Here is a 22,481-nt window from a genome sequence, read left to right as displayed (position 1 = left end):
GGAGGGCATAGGCCCACCCACTGGGGAGTCAGGCCCAGCCAATCAGAATGAGTTTTTCTCCACAAGGGGCTTTATTACAGACCCCCACTGTATCTCATTGGCCCTATATCATAGCAATAAATTAAATGCTATATTGCATGTGAAAATTTTATGGGAATGGGATGTATTTGCTCCTTTCTTTACATTTGTGTTAGTTATGCACTCTGATGGTATTCAGTGTGGCTTTAAAATAAAGATGGTTGTCTCAAACCGAATCAGTTTGTGGCTACTGGCTTTCACTCAATCCCCAAAATTCCATGGGCATTTATAATGCATAAACTTCACATTTATATGACATATTTATTCCCACATTTACAGTTCATGCTACAATGTAACAACAGATAACAAAATAACAGTTTTAAAAGGATGGAAAAACATTCAGAGCAAAACATAGTTGTTAAGTGCATTAAGCCTTTTTTTTTTTTATTGTCTTTCCAGGTAGGCCATTCTGTTTCTCCATCCCTGAACCAGTAGTTACCAGACTTGACAACTTTTGATGACATCTTTCATGGCCTTTATTGCTTCTATGGAACTGTCCTTGAGTGCCAACCCCAGTAGAACAGGCCTGTTGCCTGCCTCTTGTGACACAAATGTTGCCAAGTTTTTGGCACAGACGTGTGTCAATGCCTGCAGAGAGAAATAAAACAAGACAGTGTGTGAGGAAGAGTGTAGCCAGCCACATACTCATAGTACAGTCACCTACAGCAATACAATGTTACTAATATTATGAACAATTCTAGTGGTGTCTAGCTGCTTACCTCTTCTTTTCCCAGCAATACTTTGGTGGTGAACATGGGAGTGCTGATATCACCTGATCTGGAGTCAGGTGTGACTGATACTAAAGTGCCAATCTTTCCATACTGTGTGAGAACTATAAATATGTAGTTGCTGAATTCTGTGCAAACAACATGTGTGGATATTCCATTGATTGATTTCTCTGTCTGCTTCGATCTGATGAGAGGCTGAGTTGACATGGTTTTCTTTCTGTCCTGAAACAAAAAGACATGTAAGCAACACAATGATAAAAGTAAACATTACGGCACATTATTATTCTATTGCAAAATAAACATTTTCAAAGATTATTCTCAAACATATATCGCTAGCATGAAGTCAAAATATTGCATAATGAAAGTACAAGAACATTTTGACCAAGCTATAATTCGGAAGGCAAAGCCTACAGTTTGATAAGCTCTTTATTACAACAACCAGAATCTCAGACATGTTTTAGGTTCGATAACCTTCTACTAGGCTAACGCAGGCTGAAGAGCCAAAGTCTCGCCCCGCTGCTGTAGCATTTCCTATCGGCTAGCAGAACTAGGGTATGCCGAGGCTACACTGACACATCGATAGCATGCTGCTATAGCTACGCTAGTTCGTAAAAATAATCAGATACCGATAGATTTTGTAAATAGTGGTGAAATATTCCTCACCGTGTGCTTGTGTTGGCATCCGTTTGCCGTTAACTTTAATACTAACCTTTATTGAAGGCTGTAAATTAAGCATGGATATCACCTGAAGTTACAGTTTCTCAAGCGTCCCTCTAAAAATTTCGCACATGCGCACTGCCACTGAAGAATGAAACGACGCAGCAGGACCTGTCGCTTCTAAGCGCAGATCTGAGATGAGCCATATTGAGCACGTGTGCATTGGTTTTTACATTTGTAAACACAATCATAATTATGATAAAACTGATTTTGGATGTGTCTAAACTAAAGGTATGGCAATGGCATATTCCATCTTCGGAGTATGAATTATAGTCCGGGTACCAGTCTGTTTCCACTCCTTGTCAAGCTAAATATTGAACATTGAAATTACCGAAAGTGCAGTCTCTCTGGCATATGACACGGAGTACAAGGAGTGAAAACAGAAGGTACGGTGATAATGACCTGTATTCGGGAAATGCTATAGAGACGCAGGTGCAACTGTGGGTTTACAAATTTTTTGTGTTAAAGTAGTAGGCATATTTATAATAAACCAACATAGCATATTGTTTTCGGTTTTAGGCTACACACTCAGCCACAATGTTTAGAAGGTAATCTCGAACGCTCTTCTTGTGGCGGGGAAAGGAAAAGTAGCCTAGGTCAACCTCCCTGCAAAATAAAGGAGGGGAAGGAACTAAAACAAGAGTTTTTAATTTTTGGTGAGTCTTTGATTTGATCCATTGAGTTGATAGCTAAATTAGTTGTACTGTTGGGATGTGGCCATTGTCATAAATGTTTCATAAAATAAGACAGACATAGGCCTACTTGCGCTCAGTTTTCAGAATGCATCGGATTTGGATGTATATCAGGAGTATCCAGCAGCACAGCCCCAACCATGAAAAATAGCCCCTGACCATTATTCCTCCTCCACCAAACTTTACAGTTGGCACTATACATTGGGGCAGGTAGCGTTCTCCTGCCATCCGCCAAACCAAGATTCGTCTGTCGGACTGCCAGATGGTGAATCGTGATGCATCACTCCAGAGAACGCGTTTCCACTGCTCCAGAGTCCAACGGCAACGCTTGGCATTGCGCATGGTTATCTTAGGCTTGTGTGCGGCTGCTCGGCCATGGAAACCCATCTCATGAACAGCTCAGCTCTTGTGCTGACGTTGCATCCAGAGGCAGTTTGGAACTCGGTAGTCCCACTCCCGTTCTGTGAGCTTGTGTGGCCTACCACTTCTTGACCAGGGCAGCTCTAGCAGGGCAGAAATTTGATGAATTCACTTGTTGGAAAGGTCGCATCATATGACGGTGCCACGTTGAAAGTCACTGAGCTCTTCATTAAGGCCATTCTACTGCCAATGTTTGTCTATGGAGATTGCATGGCTGTGTGTTTGATTTTATACACCTGTCACAACGGGTGTGGCTGAAATAGCCGAATCCACTAATTTGAAGTGGTGTCCACATACTTTTGTATACAGCGCATTCGGAAAGTATTCAAACCCCTTGACCTTACTGTAAAATGGATTATAAAAATAAATAAAATCAATCTACACACAATATACCATAATGACAAAGCAAAAACTGGTTTTTAGAAGTTTTTGCAAATGTATAAAAAAAATATATATATTTATATATTACATTTACATAAGTATTCAAACCATTTACTCAGTTCTTTGTTGCAGCGCCTTTGGCAGCGATTACAGCCTTGAGTCTTCTTGGGTATGACGCTACAACCTTAGCACATCTGTATTTGGGAAGTTTATCCCATTCTTCTCTGCAGATCCTCTCAAGCTCTGTCAGGTTGGATGGGGAGCGTCACTGCACAGCTATTTTCAGGTCTCTCCAGAGATGTTCGATCGGGTTCAAGTCCGGCTCTGGCTGGGCCACCAAGGACATTCAGAGACTTGTCCCGAAGCCACTCCTGCGTTGTCTTGGCTGTCTTTTTAGGGTCGTTGTCCTGTTGGAAGGCGATCCTTCGCCCCAGTCTGAGGTCCTGAGCGCTCTGGAGAAGATTTTCATCAAGGATCTCTCTGTACTTTGCTCCGTTCATCTTTCCCTCGATCCTGACTCAATCCTGATGCTGCCACCACCGTGCTTCACCGTATGGATGGTGCCAGGTTTCCTCCAGACGTGACGCTTGGCATTCAGGCCAAAGAGTTCAATCTTGGTTTCATCAGACCAGAGAATCTTGTTTCTCATGGTCTGAGAGTCCTTTAGGTGCCTTTTGGCAAACTCCAAGCGGGCTGTTATGTGCTTTTACTGAGGAGTGACTTCCGTCTGGCCACTCTACCATAAAGGCCTGATTGGTGGAGTGCTGCAGAGATGGTTGTCTTTCTGGAAGGTTCTCCCCATCTCCACAGAGGAACTCTGGAGCTATATCAAAGTGACCATCTGGTTCTTGGTCACCTCCTGACCAAGGCCCTTCTCCCCAATTGCTCAGTTTGACTGGGCAACCAGCTCTAGGAAGAGTCTTGGTGGTTCCAAACTTCTTCCATTTAAGAATGATTGAGGCCACTATGTTCTTGGGGACCTTCAATGCTGCAGAAATGTTTTGTTTTTGGTACCCAGATCTATGCCTCGACACAATCTTGTCTCAGAGCTCTACGGACAATTTATTCGACCTTATGACTTGGTTTTTGCTCTGACATGCACTGTCAACTTTGGAACTTATATAGACAGGTGTGTGCCTTTCCAAATCATGTCCAATCAATTTAATTTACCACAGGTGGACTCCAATCAAGTTGTAGAAACATCTCAAGGATGATCAATGGAAACAGGATGCACCTGAGCTCTATTTCGAGTCTCATAGCAAAGGGGCTGAATACTTATTTCCAAAAACCTGTTTTCTCTTTGTCATTATGGGGTTTTGTGTGCAGATTGATTAGAAAATATATAATTTAATACATTTTAGAATAAGGCTGTAACGTAACAACATTTGGAAAAGGGGAAGGGGTCTTGATACTTTCCAAATGTATAATCTAGGTCTTGTGCGCGTTCGTGCAGTTGTGTAGGCTACAGAACACAAGGGAGGGAACCATCCCTCTTGTCAAAGTCTGTCATCAAATATATGACAACATAGCATATAAAGTTATCCAGCTAACTTTCTAAGATTGTCTTAAACATACAAAAAGAAAGATACCCTGAAATGGAAATTGTAGGCTAACAACCAACCCTGTCTGTGTGTGACCTTTCTGATTTCTTATTCTTTGTGAACTTTGATAAAATACTTCTACTTGGAGATTTTGGTAGCCATGCTGATAATCTCACCATACACCTTCGTACCCTATGTTTTAATTTATTTACATCAGAGTCGAACCCTTTCCCTTTCAAAGATCAAGGTAGTTTTTTCTGCTAGGCCTGCTACCTGAATGTGAAACCCCAGGTAGCGGACTCAAGGACACCCGGCTGAGGGGTGCTTTCATGTTATCTTCTTCCTCAGTCTGAGCGCCTCAGGAGAGTGCACAACAATTCCGTTGAGCCTGGTCTATTTGACATTTTATGTCATGTTCATAGAGATGACTCTTTGTGCATCATCCTGGCGCTGCACTGGCAGACTTCAGGGGAGTCTCGCTGCATCGCATCCACCTGAAAAAAGTTGCAAAGCTTGCATTTTTGTCACCAGGGCTGCGTTCCCTTCATTTGACTAGCATAGGCACAAGGCAGGCCCCTCTCTTCACTCATCTCTTCCTGACTGAAGGAGCAGCTGTCACCACTGTAGACCATATGGATGTGGCAAATATTGGGGGCGTAGTAGATCAGCTTACTGTTGCATATTAATGATTAGTTGTTGCTACATGACAGTGCCATTTGTTTAAATCCCCTCAACAATTAAGATGTTTGCCTACTTTATAGCCTACAACTACAACGTTTGGTCTGGTTTTCAAGTACAGAATGAGTCTAGCCCTGCTGTATTTGGATCTCCAATCTCCATTCCAAGGTGTGGTGTAGATTCACACAACCCCGTCTCACAGCATTTCGTATTATTCTGTATGTAAATCCGACCAACCAACCAACCAACCTCCTTTTGTTTTTGCCTTAAGTAAACTTTATGTAACCATACCAAACGTAACATATCCTACTAATTTGAGGGTCCAGATCTACATTTACTATGTTCCTATGAGTCCAGGCTGATTTACATGTATCACTGAATGAATGGTACTGAATGGCAAATGAAACAGATGCAGTGAAACTGACATTACATTCTTTTTAAAGGTAGACTCGAAATGGGGTTGCCACGAGCAGCACCGCAGATGTTGAGATGAGATGTAAGACTTCGCTCTCACACAGTCACACACAGTATCTGCATGTGCACGGGTTTGCTTCACACTGTTACAGTGTGGTAGCCACGGGACCAGAACAGCGGAGGAGTTGAGCCTCGCATTTCAACATTCTTAGTTATTTCGGAAATTAAACCACTATGCTGTTTACTTTCTGCATCTATGTCATATCGCTGAGTCTACCTTTAAGTCCAAATGTTTCTTCTAACAAAATGCAAAGCCATTTGTATTCATGCACTCATGCAGTAGACATGCTGAAAAAAGGATTCATAATTGCACACTGCACAGATACTGTACATAACATTTCCAATTAGGACATTACAGATTTTAGTTGTGTGCCAGGAAGACAGTGTGAGAAAAGCATGGGAGTGGCTCGATCATGCAAATTAAAAAGAAAGACCAAGCTCATTCATTGTTCATGAATACCTCTGGAGGTAAAGCACTATCATTTTAATATCTGTTTTATGTTCTTGTAAAACTGTGTATGGAGCTTTGTCTCTTTATGCACCCCCACATAGGGGAGATAAGCGTGATTGTCTGACTCTGGCAGGATTTAATTAAAGTACATTTCATCCCCAGTCTTAACTCCTAAATTTCAGCACATACCTAGCCCTCTTTTGTTCCCCTTCTCAACTGCATTTGCTCATATTCATTTTATTTTAAAGCTGGTTTCTAATGAGACAGGGATTATATAGCCATGATTGACATATTAAATCCATTGAATGACTCAATTTAATAGCGAGGATATTTAAGACCAGGGTAATTAAAGTGTGATTGTCTTTCTTAATTGCTATAGCTGGACATTTTTAACAGCTATTCACATTCAATAATGTACTGTACTAGGCCTACTGACAGAGTCAGGAATCATTTAATTGAAGAGAGGAGTAGGCTATTCATTTTACTGCACTTATAAAAAGTCATGAAATATTTAACAGAGTTCTACTTTTATTAGTTGACATGTTTTGATAGGCCTACTGCATAACATGGATTCCTCACTGATGCATGTTACTTTTCGCTAGTATTTATTCACCCCTCAGCCAGCATTGAAGTAAATAATTTAGTTATTCCGGCAGACATTTTTGTTGGTCAATAGGTGCAATCTAAGTATATCATGAGGTCCTTTCTCTCCTCCCGGTCAATTTAATGAAGTACTGAATATTGATGGTAAACAACACATATCAAACATTCACTTTAACTGGAAGTTGTTTGTTGCCATTAATAATATTAATATTTTGAGGGTCACTATTATATTAATAGAGGACATGAAAAGCACCCTATTGCTAAAACCTGGTTGTCACCTCATCATTTGTCTCAGTGCCCTAGCCGGCACAATAATCTTTCTCACTTTAATGCTCTCTCTCTCTTCCTCTCTCTCTCTCTCTCTCTCTCTCTCTCTCATATGCAGATTAAAGTTTGCAGTGTCAAAATGTCATCTTAACTGTGAGTAATTATCTCCCTAATTGCAGAAGTCACTTCCTTCCTTCCCATTACTACACTGCATTTCAAATTTATTCAAATGTGTTTCTTCTACGTATAGCCTCATCAAGTCTCTTCGATACTGTATGAATGGATATTATGTGTTCTTTCTTTGCATATCTTTGAATGACACCTGCCTGAAAATTATGTGATGTGTGATTAATTTACTATTATCTGTAAAACACAGATTCCAAATGTAATATGGCGCTTAACAATATGTTTAATTGAAATTGCAGTCCTAACATCTGGAGTCTAACGTCAAAGATTAATTAATGGAAATGTATGGGGTGGAAATGGAGTGTACCTTCACATCACAGTATTGAAGAACACAGCAATATAATAAATCTCTCTGAAGACACGGACCAAGGCACAGCGTGATAAGCGTACATACTTTTATTTAACGTACTTAACGGCAAAAACAACAAACAAACAATACGTGACGTCCTGAGGTTATAACACAACAAACCTTTACGGATCAAGATCCCACAAAGACTAGTGCAAAACAGGCTGCCTAAGTATGGTCCCCAATCAGAGACAACGAGCTACAGCTGCCTCTGATTGGGAACCACCCTGGCCAACATAGATCAAACGATCTAGAACAAAAACATAGAAAAACTAAACATAGCAAATCCACACCCTGGCTCAACATTTAAGAGTCCCCAGAGCCAGGGCGTGACACTCTCTCACACACACACACACACACTCACACACACACACACACACACACACACACACACACACACACACACACACACACACACACACACACACACACACACACACACACACACACACACACACACACACACACACACAGTCTTGTACAGTTAACCTTGTGGGGACACACAATTCAGTCCCATTCAAAATCCTATTTTCCCTAACCACTAACCCTAAACCTAACCCCTAACCCTAACCCGTACTCTTACCCTTACCATAATCCTAACCTTAACCCTAACCTAACCCAAAACCTAACCTTAACCCTAACCCTAAACCTAACCCTAGCTCCTAACCCTAACTCTTAACATAATTCTAACCCTAACACTAATTATAACCTTAACCCTAAACCCCCTAGAAATAGCATTTGAACTCGTGGGGACTAACAAAATGTCCCCAGTTGGTCAAAACATAAAAAAAAAAACTATTCACAAGAATAGTTACACACACACACACACACACACACACACACACACACACACACACACACATTCCCCTTGTGACCACTAGAGTGCTGTGCTGTATTGCTAATAGAACTGAGGCTACTTGTCTATCTGAACAGCTAGACCAAACTCAATGACTATGGTCTGTATTCTATGAAACCTGGTACTCTGGGTTTCCAACTAATTCACACAAGAATACATTTAGACGTGATTCCAATGGCTCAGTTGGTTGGAGCATGGTGTTTGTAACACCAGACTGGAAAGCAAAACTTGTGAGGACTTGCTGTGGAATGCATGGGCTTCTTTTTAATTGGCTGCCCTCTGTCATGTACATTGGTTTGTATAAGCCTCTCAGCACAGGTTAGTACATATACTAGCCTTATTTACAGCACTATTACCTGGACTACTGAGCAGGGACTGGGATTACCTTCATCAATATACAGTAGGTTAAGAGTGGGGAAAATTAAATTCCCCATTATTTATTTATTGTGGTTTTCTTTTATTCCTAATTGTGGCTTGTGTTTTGGTGTCAGGGATAGTAATCTTTCTTGGCAGAATAAAAAAAAACATAATCTGCTTCACCACAATTAATGCGCAATTTGCAAAACGCCAAATCTTTGTTGGACTTTACTTGTGTTGAAGGAAAAGGAGTGTCAATGTCAGTGTCAGCCGTAAACTCACTGGTGTATAGAGCTCTATCGTTAACCGGGTAATTAAACTGAGGTTTGTGAATCAGCCATGGGTTTGGCCAGTCTCTACTGTTGCTGTGTGGACCCACTGTGGAGGGGCTGACTTAGAAAGGGAGAAGAGGAGAGGAGAGAGAAGGAGGAGAGGGGATGGAGAGGAGAGGAGACAGAATGGAGAGGAGAGAAGACTGAGTCTCTCCCTCCCTCTCAGAAGGTTAGCCTGTCCCGTTTTCTTTTGAAAGAAAATGCTCGTTCCCACCAAAATACACATACAAGGTTTTGTTTCACTGCAGCCCATAAATGTTCAGAGCTAAGGAGAGACAATGTTAAATTCCAGGGGATTCGGCAAATGAACATGTTAACTACTGACAGTACCGGAATATAATCTATTTCCCTTTAGGAGCTAAGTGGTGGCAAAACATGAAGTCATTGTGTTTTAAAAAAACGAAATGCATTTCTGTTGACATATGGTAAGCGGTAGACTGTACATTCTCACAAGCACAGGTATACTGTATGTAAAGTATTGCAGCTTGGATGGAGAATAAAATATTTTCCATTTCGGTGCAGCAAGCCAGGCTGCCTGGTGTGGTGTTATGCAATTACAATCCCCTAGGCACTTACATTATGTTCTTCAATGCTGTTACCATGAAAATGAGAATGATTAACATTCTGTATTTTACTTGCACAGAGCTAAAGACACAGTATTCCTGTGCAATAATGTCTTGCCCCCTATTTGCTGTGGATCACCATGCAGATGTCTAGGCCCATTAGTTGCCCAGTTATCGAGGTGTGTGCACCTTAGTGCACTGTCTGCTGGTAATGACACCTCCTCATCATCTTGATTTGGACAAAGAGAAATACCCCTATAACCAAGGTCCTGTTTCCAATGTGGAACAGCTCTGCCAGGGTGTAGTAACAGTAAGCACTGCTCTACACATTATTTTGACTTGCTTATATTTCAGGGCTACCAAGCTAGTTATTCAACGGATCATTGTACACACAGGCCCATTTCCTTGTTACAGAACATATTGTAAACATTTCCATAATGCTCACACTGTGCATTGGAACTGGGTTTGCAACCTTGTGTGTCTCCCAGTTTATCATTGTTACAGGCCTCTGCTACCTCTTATCTTGGTTAACTGCTGCCTCTATTTGCATTGCAGGGTGAGAGCCTGTGCAATTATGAAAACACAGTTACCATGAGATGGCATCAATGTCAGTTCCATCTCTTAATGAGTTACTATGACAGGACTTAAATAGTTGAAAAAATGTGGTTGATGAGTTCATTTACTGTAATGTATTTCAAATGCCTCTTGACATATGTACGTAAATTACACCAAAGTAGTATGCCTTTTGGTATTGTTTAAACTCTTGGAGATATCTGTAATACCTGATTAATTTGAATAACTTTATTAGTTTATGTCTTTCTGGTTTATGATGCAGCACTTCATTAAATGCAAATTGCTCCAAGGCATTATTAATGCTTTAGTTGATACATTGAAATATCATGGAATATTCACAGCAATTAATATCAGACCTTCAGTTACCTTCAGAGCTTCTATCTAGTTAATTATTGATTCATTAATAACCTGTTTAAATGATTTACAAAGATGGACAGCTTGGCCATTGTTTTGCATACAAAGCAGTCAAGTACAAGTATACCTGTTTTTAAGTATGCACATGTCACACCCTGGCTCTGGGACTCTATTTGTTGAGCCAGGGTGTGTTTATTCTATGTGTTTATTTCTATGTTGGGGGTTCTAGTTTGTTGATTTCTATGTTTGCCTGAGTGACTCCCAATCAGAGGCAACGAGTGTCAGCTGTTGGCTGGTTGTCTCTGATTGGGAGCCATATTTAAACAGTCTGTTTTTCCCTTTGTGTTTGTGGGTTTTTGTTCCGTGTTCGGGTCTTTGATACTGTGGACTTCACGAGTCGTTTCTTGTTTTTGTATTGTGTTTACACTTTAACTAATTAAAGTATGTTCGTTCATCACGCTGCGCCTTGGTCTCTCCCTGACGATCGTGACAGAAAAACCCACCATACCAGGACCAAGCAGCGTGTCCAGGAGCAGGCAGACTGGACATGGGAGGAAGCGCCAGGAAAGGAGATGGAGAGGCTGGCGATGGCCCAGGTGGGCAAATCGTGGTCCTGGGAGGACATGCTCGGGGGCAAAGGGCCATGGGCAAGGATTAAGGCCCTGGCGAGAGAGGAGCAGCGGCGTCAGCAGTGTCATCGTCGGAAGGACGAGAGGCAACCCCAAAAAAAATTTAGGGGGGGGCACACTGCATGGGCGGCTGGGCAGCAGGAGGCTGCCACAGGGCGATTTGGAGAGGAGGCCACCTGGTTTGGGGGGCCAGAAGGCAGGTTGGCAGAGCCTGGAAGGAGAGCGGAACCAACGTCCCGTACTCAGGCATGGCAGCATGGGACGGGGCAGGTTACGCGGTATGCGGAGCGGCGTTCTGTGCCACGAGTGGTCCGGCATAGTCCTGTACGTCCTGTGCGAGCGCCCCGCACGTGTCGTGCGAAGGCGGGTATGCAGCCAGGACGGAGTGTGTCGGCTCAACGCTCGTGGTCTCCAATGCCTCTCCGCGGTCCCGGATATCCTGCTCCGGTGTCACGTGCTGTTATGCCAGTACGGGTACACAGCCCTGTACGTCCTGTGCGGATGCCTCACACAGAGTGTGTGAGGGTAGGCATTCAGCCAGGACGGGTTGTGGCCGCTCTTCACTCCAGGTCTCCTATCCGTCTCCACAGCCCGGTTCGGCCTGTCCCTGCTCCACGCACCAAGCCTACGGTGTCGTCGCCAGCCCAGTCCGGCCTGTCCCTGCTCCACGCACCAAGCCTACGGTGTGCGTCGCCAGCCCGGCCCGGCCTGTTCCTGCCACTCGCACCAAGTCTACGGTGCGCGTCGCCAGCCCGGCCCGACCTGTTCCTGCCACTCGCACCAAGTATACGGTGCGCGTCGCCAGCCCGGCCCGGCCTGTTCCTGCCACTCACACCAAGTATACGGTGCGCGTCGCCAGCCCGGCCCGGCCTGTTCCTGCCACTCGCACCAAGCCAGGGGTGCGAGTCGTCAGCCTGGTCCAGCCCGTTCCTGCCACTCGCACCAAGCCAGGGGTGCGAGTCGTCCAGCCTGGTCCAGCCCGTTCCTGCTACTCGCACCAAGCCAGGGGTGCGAGTCGCCAGCCTGGCAAGGCCCTGCCGCTGCTCCACGCACCAAGCCAGGGGTGCGATCGTCAGCCCGGTCCGGCCCGTTGCTGCTCCACGCACTAGCCAGGGGTGCGCGGCTGTCTGTCCGGCACAACCCGTGCCTGGGTCACCGGTGCCTAACCAGGTACCGGTCAACGGCTCCACTACGGAGCTGAAGCTAACCGCTCCTGCTACGTCCAGTCCAGCTCCAGCCAGCGGGGCCAGACCGGACCAGGGGCGCTATGGGGGGTTTGTTGGAGGGTGGTGGGCAAGGCCGGAGCCAGAACCGCCGCCGAGGAGGTATGCCCACCCAGCCCTCCCCTGTTTTGCTCTTATTAGAGGCGCGGTCGCAGTCCGCGCCTTTAGGGGTACTGTCACACCCTGGCTCTGGGACTCTATTTGTTGAGCCAGGGTGTGTTTATTCTATGTGTTTATTTCTATGTTGGGGGTTCTAGTTTGTTGATTTCTATGTTTGCCTGAGTGACTCCCAATCAGAGGCAACGAGTGTCAGCTGTTGGCTGGTTGTCTCTGATTGGGAGCCATATTTAAACTGTCTGTTTTTCCCTTTGTGTTTGTGGGTTTTTGTTCCGTGTTCGGTCTTTGATACCGTGGACTTCACGAGTCGTTTCTTGTTTTGTATTGTGTTTACACTTTAACTAATTAAAGTATGTTCGTTCATCACGCTGCGCCTTGGTCTCTCCCTGACGATCGTGACAGCACATTTATCATAGGATGCATTATTGCAAGGTAAATTTGACTCCTGCAATATTAAAAACACAACACAATTTCTACCAATCTTGCCCCTTTTAAGTGGTTTTAATATTGAAAAAATACAGTTTTATCAAAATAGATGATTATTCTAGGGGAAATGTTTATCAAAATGGAACCTTTACCAAGGGAATCTAATATTTCTCTACTCACCACAACAATTATATAATGTACTTTCACTAGATTCATGTTGCCCTCTCAGTCCTTTCAGTTGTCAGCATTGACCCATATGCAGCTGTTTGAAGTCAGTTGTGTCGTTATTTCTTTGGCAGTGTCTCCAACAATATGTTCTCTCTCCTCGTTTTTTCCTCAGCGTAATATTCACACAGGATTGTTTTGTTTTATGGCACCTCTAAATCTTAAATTCAAATGTAGACAATTAAAGTGTGATCTGCGGCCCTGGGTGTACCCTGAAACGCACAGCGAATCCAAAGCACTTCACTACTGAACAATCTCAAGGTGGCTACATTTTTAATGACTTTTGGTTTTTAATTGAACACTCTGAGCCATTCTCGAAACCCTGGAGAGGCCGGGGATGAGGAGATCCAGAATGTGGAGCTGTGCATGCATATTCTGTTTTGTTTCTCTTTATTCTATGAAATTATAATTTATTTCTTTTAATTCCCAGTGATTTACCTTCTCTGATTAAGTTCAGCTTCCACAAACATAGATACAGAACATTATGAGATGACGATGATAAATGAGGTAAATAACGTAATATAGCTTACAGCATTTCACACTTCTGAGAGGGGGTGTGGTTTCATTTTTCATGTTAGATCAAACCACACATGGTATAAGATGTATATTTCAGAGAGCTCAGACTCATAGTTCAGGTCCCATATCCTCCTGCTTTCTATTTAGTGGAGATATGCATCTGATTAAACCCAGTAATGAATGCCTTTTATCACTAGTGATGGGGGAAAACAATAGATAGTTACATATCGGGATATTATTTTGACGATATATCATATGGTATTGTTTTGACAGTTTCACAGTATGATTTCTGTGCTAGTTGGCACCAAAACTCCAGTATTTTTCCTTCATAGCTTGTTCTCCATCTTATTTTTTAAATAGGGAGCCAATTTGCTTTCAGCACTTGTATTTCCATATCTGATATCAAAACTTGTTTTCTCATAGCTCACAGTTGTTCCTCTGCAGCAGACAAATGGTGAGCAATATGTTTGGAACATCGAATTGCAATAAAATCACAGTATCGAATCGCAATACATTTAGAATCGTGAGAATCGCAATACATATCGTATCGGCACCTAAGTATCGTGATAATATCGTATCATGAGGTCCCTGTCAATTCCCAGCCCTACTGTGCACTTCAGAGTGTTATATTGGCCTGTGAATGGAAGGCGCAGCCAACACAACTTGAACCCTATATCAATCAATGAATAAAACAACACAGGTGACTTTGGTGAGGATGGGTGCTTTTAATTTTCTGTCCAGATCAGCCTCTGTATGGCTTCTCAATTTTTCAGCAGTCTCTCTCAAAGTTGGCTGCTTAGCAGGGGCGTCTCCGGAGAAAATCTGTTGTCTGTCTTGCCTGTCTGTCTTGCCTGTGGGGGGTTTCTTCAGAAGACGAAAAACCTATTAATTACCGATGTTGTCTCAGAGCGGGGCTACGGTAGCAGGTAAATGAGATTCAGGAGAAGCAGCTGCAGCCCCTCTCCCGTGTCTAGCTATTCTTAGAGACTAAAAAGCTGAGGGGATGGCTTTGGGACAGAACCAGGACCAGAGAAATTAACACATTGTGGTGCTATGTGTTTCTACACAGCAAAAGCACCTGTGTTAATTAAACTCTAATAGTGTAAGTAAATGTATATTGTCCCACTCAATACAGTTTCCAGACTTATGTTGGTGTTTAAAAAAAATTAAATAATCACTCAATATTTTCCATCCTCTTCCTTCTCTGACAAGGACTTTGAAGATTTTGAAGAAGGCAGAATCTAACAATGTTGCTAAAAGTAAGGGAATCACTTTAGATGTATGATAGAGACCCCCTTAACTTAGCAAACATAACCCTAATAATCAGTGCACATTCCGGACGGTGATCTTCTATAGCAAAGTAATTCTGCATTCTGATACTATTCTAGCCTATCAGTATCTTGACATTGATTCATCGTTATTGGGTTAATGTTTGCAGACCATTTAGGTATTTCCTTTTTGAGGAAATAATGGGCTCAATACTTTACAATGACACCACAACGCCGTTGTAGGCGGCCCTCTTTAAATTCATACATCAATCCGGTGGCCTCTGTTTTATGATTGGGCAGCATTTTGTGAAGACTGAGTACAGGTGTGATGACAGGTCTGTGATTCTGCCTAGATGTTATTTACTGCAGCGGGAGACACACAAATAAATTATACACCTCTTGGAAAAGGTCATGGAGAGAGATGGAGAGCAGCAGTAAATTGCCTCTCCATCACATTATCGGCCTTTCATGTTACCAAGTCGGTCATATAGGCTCATTGTGAAGGCATGCCCCTGATTGAGTATGAGCACATTGACTAGTTTGCATTAATCTGCATTTGGTTCATTTACACTGTTCAATAAAATCATTATATTAGTTTCTCAATAGGACGATTGTTCCAAAGATTAATCAAGGACATTTTATAAACAAGGATGTGTGATACATTTGACCATAAATGCTCTCGAAATGACTCTCGATCAATTAAACTATATGGCCTATTGTCACGAACAGAAGAGGACCCAAGAGCGCAAGTTCAAATTCAGAGTTCTTTATTCAAGGTTACAGGCGGGAAGAGGAGTCCCAGGGGTGTCAGGGGTCTTTCAGGGTCCTCCTGTGGGTACCTGTGCTCCGGGGGTCACCAAATGTCCGGGGGTGTCCAGTCCAAGTGCTTAGTGTGTGTGTTCCCCAGTGATGGAGCGGCGTATCGGGCTGAGGGTGGTGAAACGTCTGGGCACGCTCATCTGGTGGTCGGAGACCGGAGGGGCTGAAGATCGGAGAGTAGTCGAGGTCCAGAAGGCAGGTAGGGATAGACGGGGCAGTAGAACAAGGAGGCAGTCAAGAAAGGATCGGTATCACAAACAGGAGTCAGAGCGCAGACAGGCAGGTTACTGGTCCGGGTTTGAAGACGATCTGACAGGGCTTGGCTGAAAAACAGGGCTTGATATACTGGGAGAGGTAGTGGGGAAATGCAGTTCAGCTGGCAGAGTAATTAGAACAGAGTGAGGCAAGGTGAGGATGGTGAGTGGGAAATGCAGTGCAGCTGGCCAGGTAACAAGAGCAGAGCAGGGCAGGTGGAGCTAGTTAGGCTGAGTAGAGAGAGGGAGGTGAGCAGAGTGGAAGATAATTGAATGCAATTAATGTTGCTACCAGGGAGAGAGAGTGCTCATGACACCTATTCAATCAGTCATTAGGCAGGTTGTAGATTGTCAGTCACACTCTGTCTTTATTTCAATATCATAGAGAATATCCCAAGGTCTTATTTATGGTTTTTCATGAGTTTGTCAATGTATGCTCTAGAAAATAACGAAACACAGCCAAGTAAGTGGTAGCCCAGCAAATCGGAAACATTCCCAGAACATCACCTAAGATTCCCATTGAGTTCTAGTTAAGGTTTTATCTAGTATTAGGTTGATAACGTCCCAAAAACATTCAAATAAATGTTTTAAATGAAATATCCTTGGGATGTTCTCCTAACATTCACAAAAATCTTGTGCACAACTTCTGTAACAACCACCACAGAACATTCCCCAAATGTTCTCATTAGGTTTCCAGGTAATAACACAATGTACCAGTTATGGTTTTAGAACATACTGCTGCAACAAAATGTGAGAACAATAGAAATGGTTCTGAGAAAACATTACGGGAACGTTCTGCTAATGTTGATGGAGATGTTATTAAAAATACCCATAACAACAATCAGGGAATATTCCCACAATGCTCACATAGCCTAGTTTCAGCGGAATATCATCTGAAGGCAGCAAGAGCGCGCAGCCCTCAACTGGTTGTCGCATGGAGCAGCTCACAGAAGAATGACATCGGTAGCCGGTAGGTAGGAAAGACGTTATTGAAAAAGTTTGGTCCATAGTCTTGGTTAGTAGTCTATTTGCTATGTGTAATTCAGTCATAATGCGCTGTTTGCATGAACATTTCTAAAACCTTTCCCAAAAAACCTTCCCAATTAAATGTTGACTGCAACGTAGGCCTACCTGACAGAATGATATAATGCTGTTTTGTATCAATGGGGAGGGCATTTGTTTTGCTCAATTGAATTAAAGGGTAACTACACCCTCCACCCAGTGTGAAAATCAGACAAATCAATAGGAAAACATAGGATTTTTCACACAGGGTGCCTTTCCTTCACACAGGACCCACTTTTCCAGGCACCACTACACCACTGCATAGAGCCGATGGAAAGACAGGAGTCCCTTCACTCTGACATAATAAGCCAGTAGGTCCCAATCATAAGAATACAAAAACACAACCATTAGGCTAAGCATTTCCCAATCGAAATGTACAACTATTACTTCCCATTGCAAAAAACAGTTCACGTTTAGCACACAAAGTAACCGGTGATCTAAAGTTTAAATGCAACAATGTTTCACAGACATACTGCAAGTTATTTTCAAAGAGATGGCTAACAGCATTCGAGCTGCAATAAAAAACACAGTTCCACTCACCAGATGATGATCATTTGAAACTTTACTTCTTGTTGAAAGTTATTCTTGAAAAGGGACAAGCTAACAAATTAGCAACAACATCCTCTTCGATAACACCTGCTGCAGCCGCTGCAAACTAGCCTACAACAAAAGCTAGATAGACCATGGGAAAACTACTGCTCACTATTGCATAGTGACCTGTTGGCCTTCAAGAAGACAAAAGTTTACATACATTTTTGTAAATATGGTCCCACCCATTACAAGTCAATGTGATTGGTTTATTCCACTGTCACTCCAAAATTTCGCCCTAATACAGTTGAATGGCAGATGCCTTCTATCAAGCTTCTGATGACTTAGCCAATGGCTGACTTAGCTAACTAGATTTATCTCCCCAGAGACCACCAAAGAAAAATCCTGATTGGATCTTCTTCTTTTTTTTTCAGTGTTAACCCTTTCCTTTCTAACAAAAATTGAAAATATTAAATCAGAACATCATTATTATTTTTAAATCCTTAGCCTTTCTCTTAAAGTGTAGAAGGCCCTCATTGTTCCTGTCAGGGCGTGTTGTAGGTGTAGTGTAGGAATCAAACGCAGGACGCAGACTGAATGTTCCAAAGGCTGTATTACTGGCCCAACACAGGCAACAGGACAACTAAGCCCGACAGCAAAACCCGCACGAAGGCGAAAGGTAAATGCGCACTAACAGGTGCGACAAAATGTAACGGTGCACACACAAGTGCAAAAATAAGCTCCAGCACAGTGGAGACAATACGCTCAACCGAGCAAAACACAACACTGACGGAAACAATCACACACAACACTAGACAAACACAACGAGAAACTTATAGGACACTAATTACGCCAAAAACAGAAACAGGTGTGTAAACAAACAGACAAAAGCAAACGAACATGAAACATCTAGCGGTGGCAGCTAGAATTCCGAGACGACGAACGCCGAAGCCTGCCCGAACAAGGGAGAGAGGCAGCCTCGGCCGAAACCGTGACAGTACCCCCCCTGACGCGCGGCTCCAGACGTGCGCCGACTCCGGCCTCGGGGACGACCAGGGGGACGCGGCGCAGGGCGCGTCGGATGCCTCCGATGGAACTCCGTCAGGAGCGACGGGTCCAACACGCTCTCCTCGGCACCAGCACCGCTCCTCCGGACCGCATTCCCTCCCACTCCACTAGATACTGGAGACCCCCCATCCGACGTCTCGAATCCAAGATGGATCTTACGGAGTACGCCGGTGCCCCCTCGATGTCCAACGGGGCGGAGGAGTCTCCAAGATCTCATCTTCTTGGAGTGGGCCCGCTTCTACCGGCCTGAGAAGGGACACATGGAACGAGGGGTTAATACACTTATACTCCACAGGTAGCTGTAATCTATAACATACCTCGTTCAACCTTCTCAGGACTTTAAATGGCCCTACAAACCGCCGACCCAGTTTCCGACAGGGCAGGCGGAGGGGCAGGTTTCTGGTAGAGAGCCAGACTCGATCACCAGGTGCGTACACCTGTGCCTCACTGCGGTGGAGACCAGCGCTCGCCTTCTGACGTCGGAGGGCCCGCTGCAGGTGGACGTGTGCAGCGTTCCAAGTCTCCTCCGAGCGCCGCGCCCACTCATCCACCGCAGGAGCCTCGATCTGGCTCTGCTGCCAGGGTGCCAGAACCGGCTGGTAACCTAACACACATTGAAATGGAGTTAGGTTAGTGGAGGAATGGCGTAGGGGAATTCTGGGCCATCTCGGCCCAGGGAACGTACCTTGACCACTCCTCCGGCCGGTCCTGGCAGTATGTTCTGAGAAACCTACCCACATCCTGGTTTACGCGCCCACCTGCCCATTGCTCTCCGGGTGGTAACCCGAGGTGAGGCTCACCGAGACCCCCAACCGCTCCATAAACGCTCTCCAGACTCTGGAGGTGAATTGGGGACCCCGATCAGCCACAATGTCCTCGGGTACCCCGTGAGTGCCGGAACACATGGGTAAAACAGTGCCTCGGCAGTTTGCAGGGCCGTAGGGAAGACCCGGCATGGGGAGCAAACGACAGGCCTTAGAGAACCGGTCCACAACGACCAGGATGGTAGTATTCCCTTGGGAGAGGGGAAGGTCTGTTATAAAGTCCACTGATAGGTGGGACCATGGCCGTTGGGAACGGGCAGGGGGTAGCAACTTACCCCTAGGTAGATGTCTAGGCGCCTTACACTGGGCGCACACCGAGCAGGAGGAAACATAAACCCTCACATCCCTTGCCAACGTGGGCCACCAGTACTTGGCACTAAGACAGTGCACTGTCCGGCCGATACCCGGATGTCCAGAGGAGGGTGACGTGTGAGCCCAATAGATCAATCGATCCCGAACCCTCGAGCGGAACGTACTTCCGACCCTCCGGGCACTGTGGTGGACTAGGGTCGGTGCGTAACGCCCGCTCGAGTTCAGTATCGACCTCCCACACTACCGGTGCCACCAGACACGACTCAGGCAGTATGGGAGTGGGCTCCACGGACCTCTCCTCCGCGTCATACCGCCGAGACAGCGCATCTGCCTTGCCATTCTGTGACCCAGGGATGTACGTGATCTTAAAAGTAAACCTGGTCAAGAACATACTCCATCTTGCCTGGCGAGGGTTCAGCCTCCCGCCGCCCGGATGTACTCCAGGTTACGGTGGTCCGTCAAAATGAGGAAAGGGTGTTGAGCCCCCTCAAGCCAGTGCCTCCACACCTTTAGAGCCTGTACCACGGCTAACAGCTCCCTGTCCCCTACGTCATAGTTCCGCTCCGCCGGACTGAGCTTCTTAGAATAAAAAGCACAGGGGCGGAGTTTAGGTGGCGCGCCAGACCGTTGTGAAAGCACGGCTCCTAAACCGCCTCCGACGCGTCCACCTCTACTTGGAACGGCAAAGAGGGATCCGGATGCGCCAGCACCGGGGCCGAGGTAAACAGGTCCTTCAGCCTCCCAAACGCCCTGTCCGCCTCGGCCGACCACTGCAGACGCACCGGACCCCCTTCAACAGAGACGTGATGGGAGCTGCCACCTGTCCAAAACCCCGGATAAACCTCCTAGTAATTTGCAAACCCCAAAAACTGCTGCACCTCCTTCACAGTGGTTGGTGTTTGCCAATTACGCACGGCCGACACCCGGTCTACCTCCATCTTCACCCCTGACGCAGACAACTGATAACCCAAAAAGGAGACCGACTCCTGGAAAAACAGACACTTCTCTGCCTTCACATACAGGTCGTGCTCCACCAGCCTCCGCAACACCCTGCGCACCAGGGCCACATGCTCGACACGGGTAGGTGAGTACACGAGAATGTCATCAATGTACACCACCACCCCCTGCCCCTGCATGTCCCTGAAGATCTCATCCACAAATGATTGGAAAACTGATGGAGCGTTCATCAACCCGTATGGCATGACCAGATACTCGTAATGGCCCGAGGTGGTACTAAAGGCTGTTTTCCATTCATCACCTCCCTGATGCGCACTTAAGTTGTACGCGCTCCCTGAGATCTAATTTCGTGAAGAAACGCGCCCCATGCAACGACTCAGTCATGGTCGCAATCAGCGGGAGTGGATAACTATACTTCACCGTAATCTGATTGAGACCACGGTAATCGATGCACGGACGCAAACCACCATCCTTTTTCTTCACGAAAAAGAAACTCGATGACGCTGGGGGAAGTGGACGGCCGTATGTATCCTTGTCTCAGCGATTCGTCTATGTAAATCTCCATAGCTTTCTTCTCCTCCTGAGACAGAGGATACACATGGTCCGTGGGAGCGCAGCTCCTGCCTGAGGTTTATCGCACAATCCCCTGCCTATGGGGGTGGCAACCGCGTCGCCCTCGCCTTACTAAACGCAAGCCAAATCCCCATACTCAGGTGGAACGTGTAATGCGGGCACCTGGTTTGGACTCTCCACCGAGGTAGCCCCACGGAAACGCCCAAACACCTACCCACACACTGAGCAGACCACTCCATCAGAGCCCTCTCCTGCCACGAAATCGCTGGGTTATGGGTACTCAACCAGGGCATGCCCAGCACCACCGGATACGCAGGAGAGTCAATCAGGAACAGCTGAATCATCTCCTGATGATCCCCCTGCACACATCCTAAGTGGCGCCCGCGACCTCCCTGATTAAGCCCGTACTCCAACGGACGACTATCTAGGGCGTGAACGGGAAAAGGAACATCAACAGGAATGAGGGGAATCCCTAACGCTTAAACAAAACTTTTTATCAATAAAATTCCCAGCTGCGCCTGAATCTACCAGCGCCTTATGCTGGGAATGAGGTGCTACCTGTGGAAAACGTACAGGCATACAAAAATGGGCAACAGTGAGCTCTGGGTGAGTGGGGCGCCTACTCACCTGGAGGGAATCCCCAGTGCGGGACCTGTCGTCATCTCCCCTAGGAGGCCATCCCAGCACCTAGCCGTGGTGTGTCCTCCCCGACCACAGTTGGTGCAGTGGATGGACCCCCTAGCCTGCCGACTCCCTCCTCTCTCTAGCGCCAGCGCCCCGAGCTCCATAGGACAAGGCTCGGAGACGCTGGAGGGTGGAATGGATGGACCCTCCGCAGGACGTCCGCGGGTAGCCAGCAAGGTATCCAGCCTGATGGACATATCAACCAGCTGGTCGAAAGTGAGGCTGGTGTCCCTACAAGCCAGCTCCCCGACGGACGTCCTCTCGTAGGCTGCATCGGTATAGATCGATGAGGGCCCGATCATTCCACCCTGCATCTGCCTATGAGTACGGAATTCAGCGCAATTCCTGGGCACTTCTCCTCCTGCCGGAGGAAGACCAGACGCTCCCCGCTTCCCCTCC

General features: G+C 45.6%; 1 protein-coding gene across 2 annotated transcripts; it reads right to left on the bottom strand.

The window, feature by feature from the left end:
• Positions 1–350: 350 nt before the first annotated feature.
• LOC121570534 (proteasome assembly chaperone 3-like) lies at positions 351–1,557 on the bottom strand. 2 transcript variants are annotated; one of them, XM_041882002.1, is made up of 3 exons: positions 1,516–1,557; positions 798–1,028; positions 351–666 (listed from the first exon to the last, which is right to left on the bottom strand). In XM_041882002.1, the coding sequence occupies exons 1-3, from the start codon at positions 1,540–1,542 to the stop codon at positions 514–516; spliced, it is 411 nt and encodes a 136-aa protein (XP_041737936.1). In that variant the 5' UTR covers positions 1,543–1,557; the 3' UTR covers positions 351–513. The 2 variants fall into 2 exon arrangements, with proteins under 2 accessions (XP_041737936.1, XP_041737937.1); XM_041882003.2 differs by having other exon boundaries at positions 352–666; positions 1,470–1,539.
• Between the last annotated feature and the right edge of the window lie 20,924 nt (positions 1,558–22,481).

The sequence above is a fragment of the Coregonus clupeaformis genome, chromosome 7 (genome assembly GCF_020615455.1).
Source record: "Coregonus clupeaformis isolate EN_2021a chromosome 7, ASM2061545v1, whole genome shotgun sequence".
Classification (NCBI taxonomy): Eukaryota; Metazoa; Chordata; class Actinopteri; order Salmoniformes; family Salmonidae; genus Coregonus; species Coregonus clupeaformis.
This window is presented reverse-complemented; position numbering and strand designations above follow the sequence as displayed.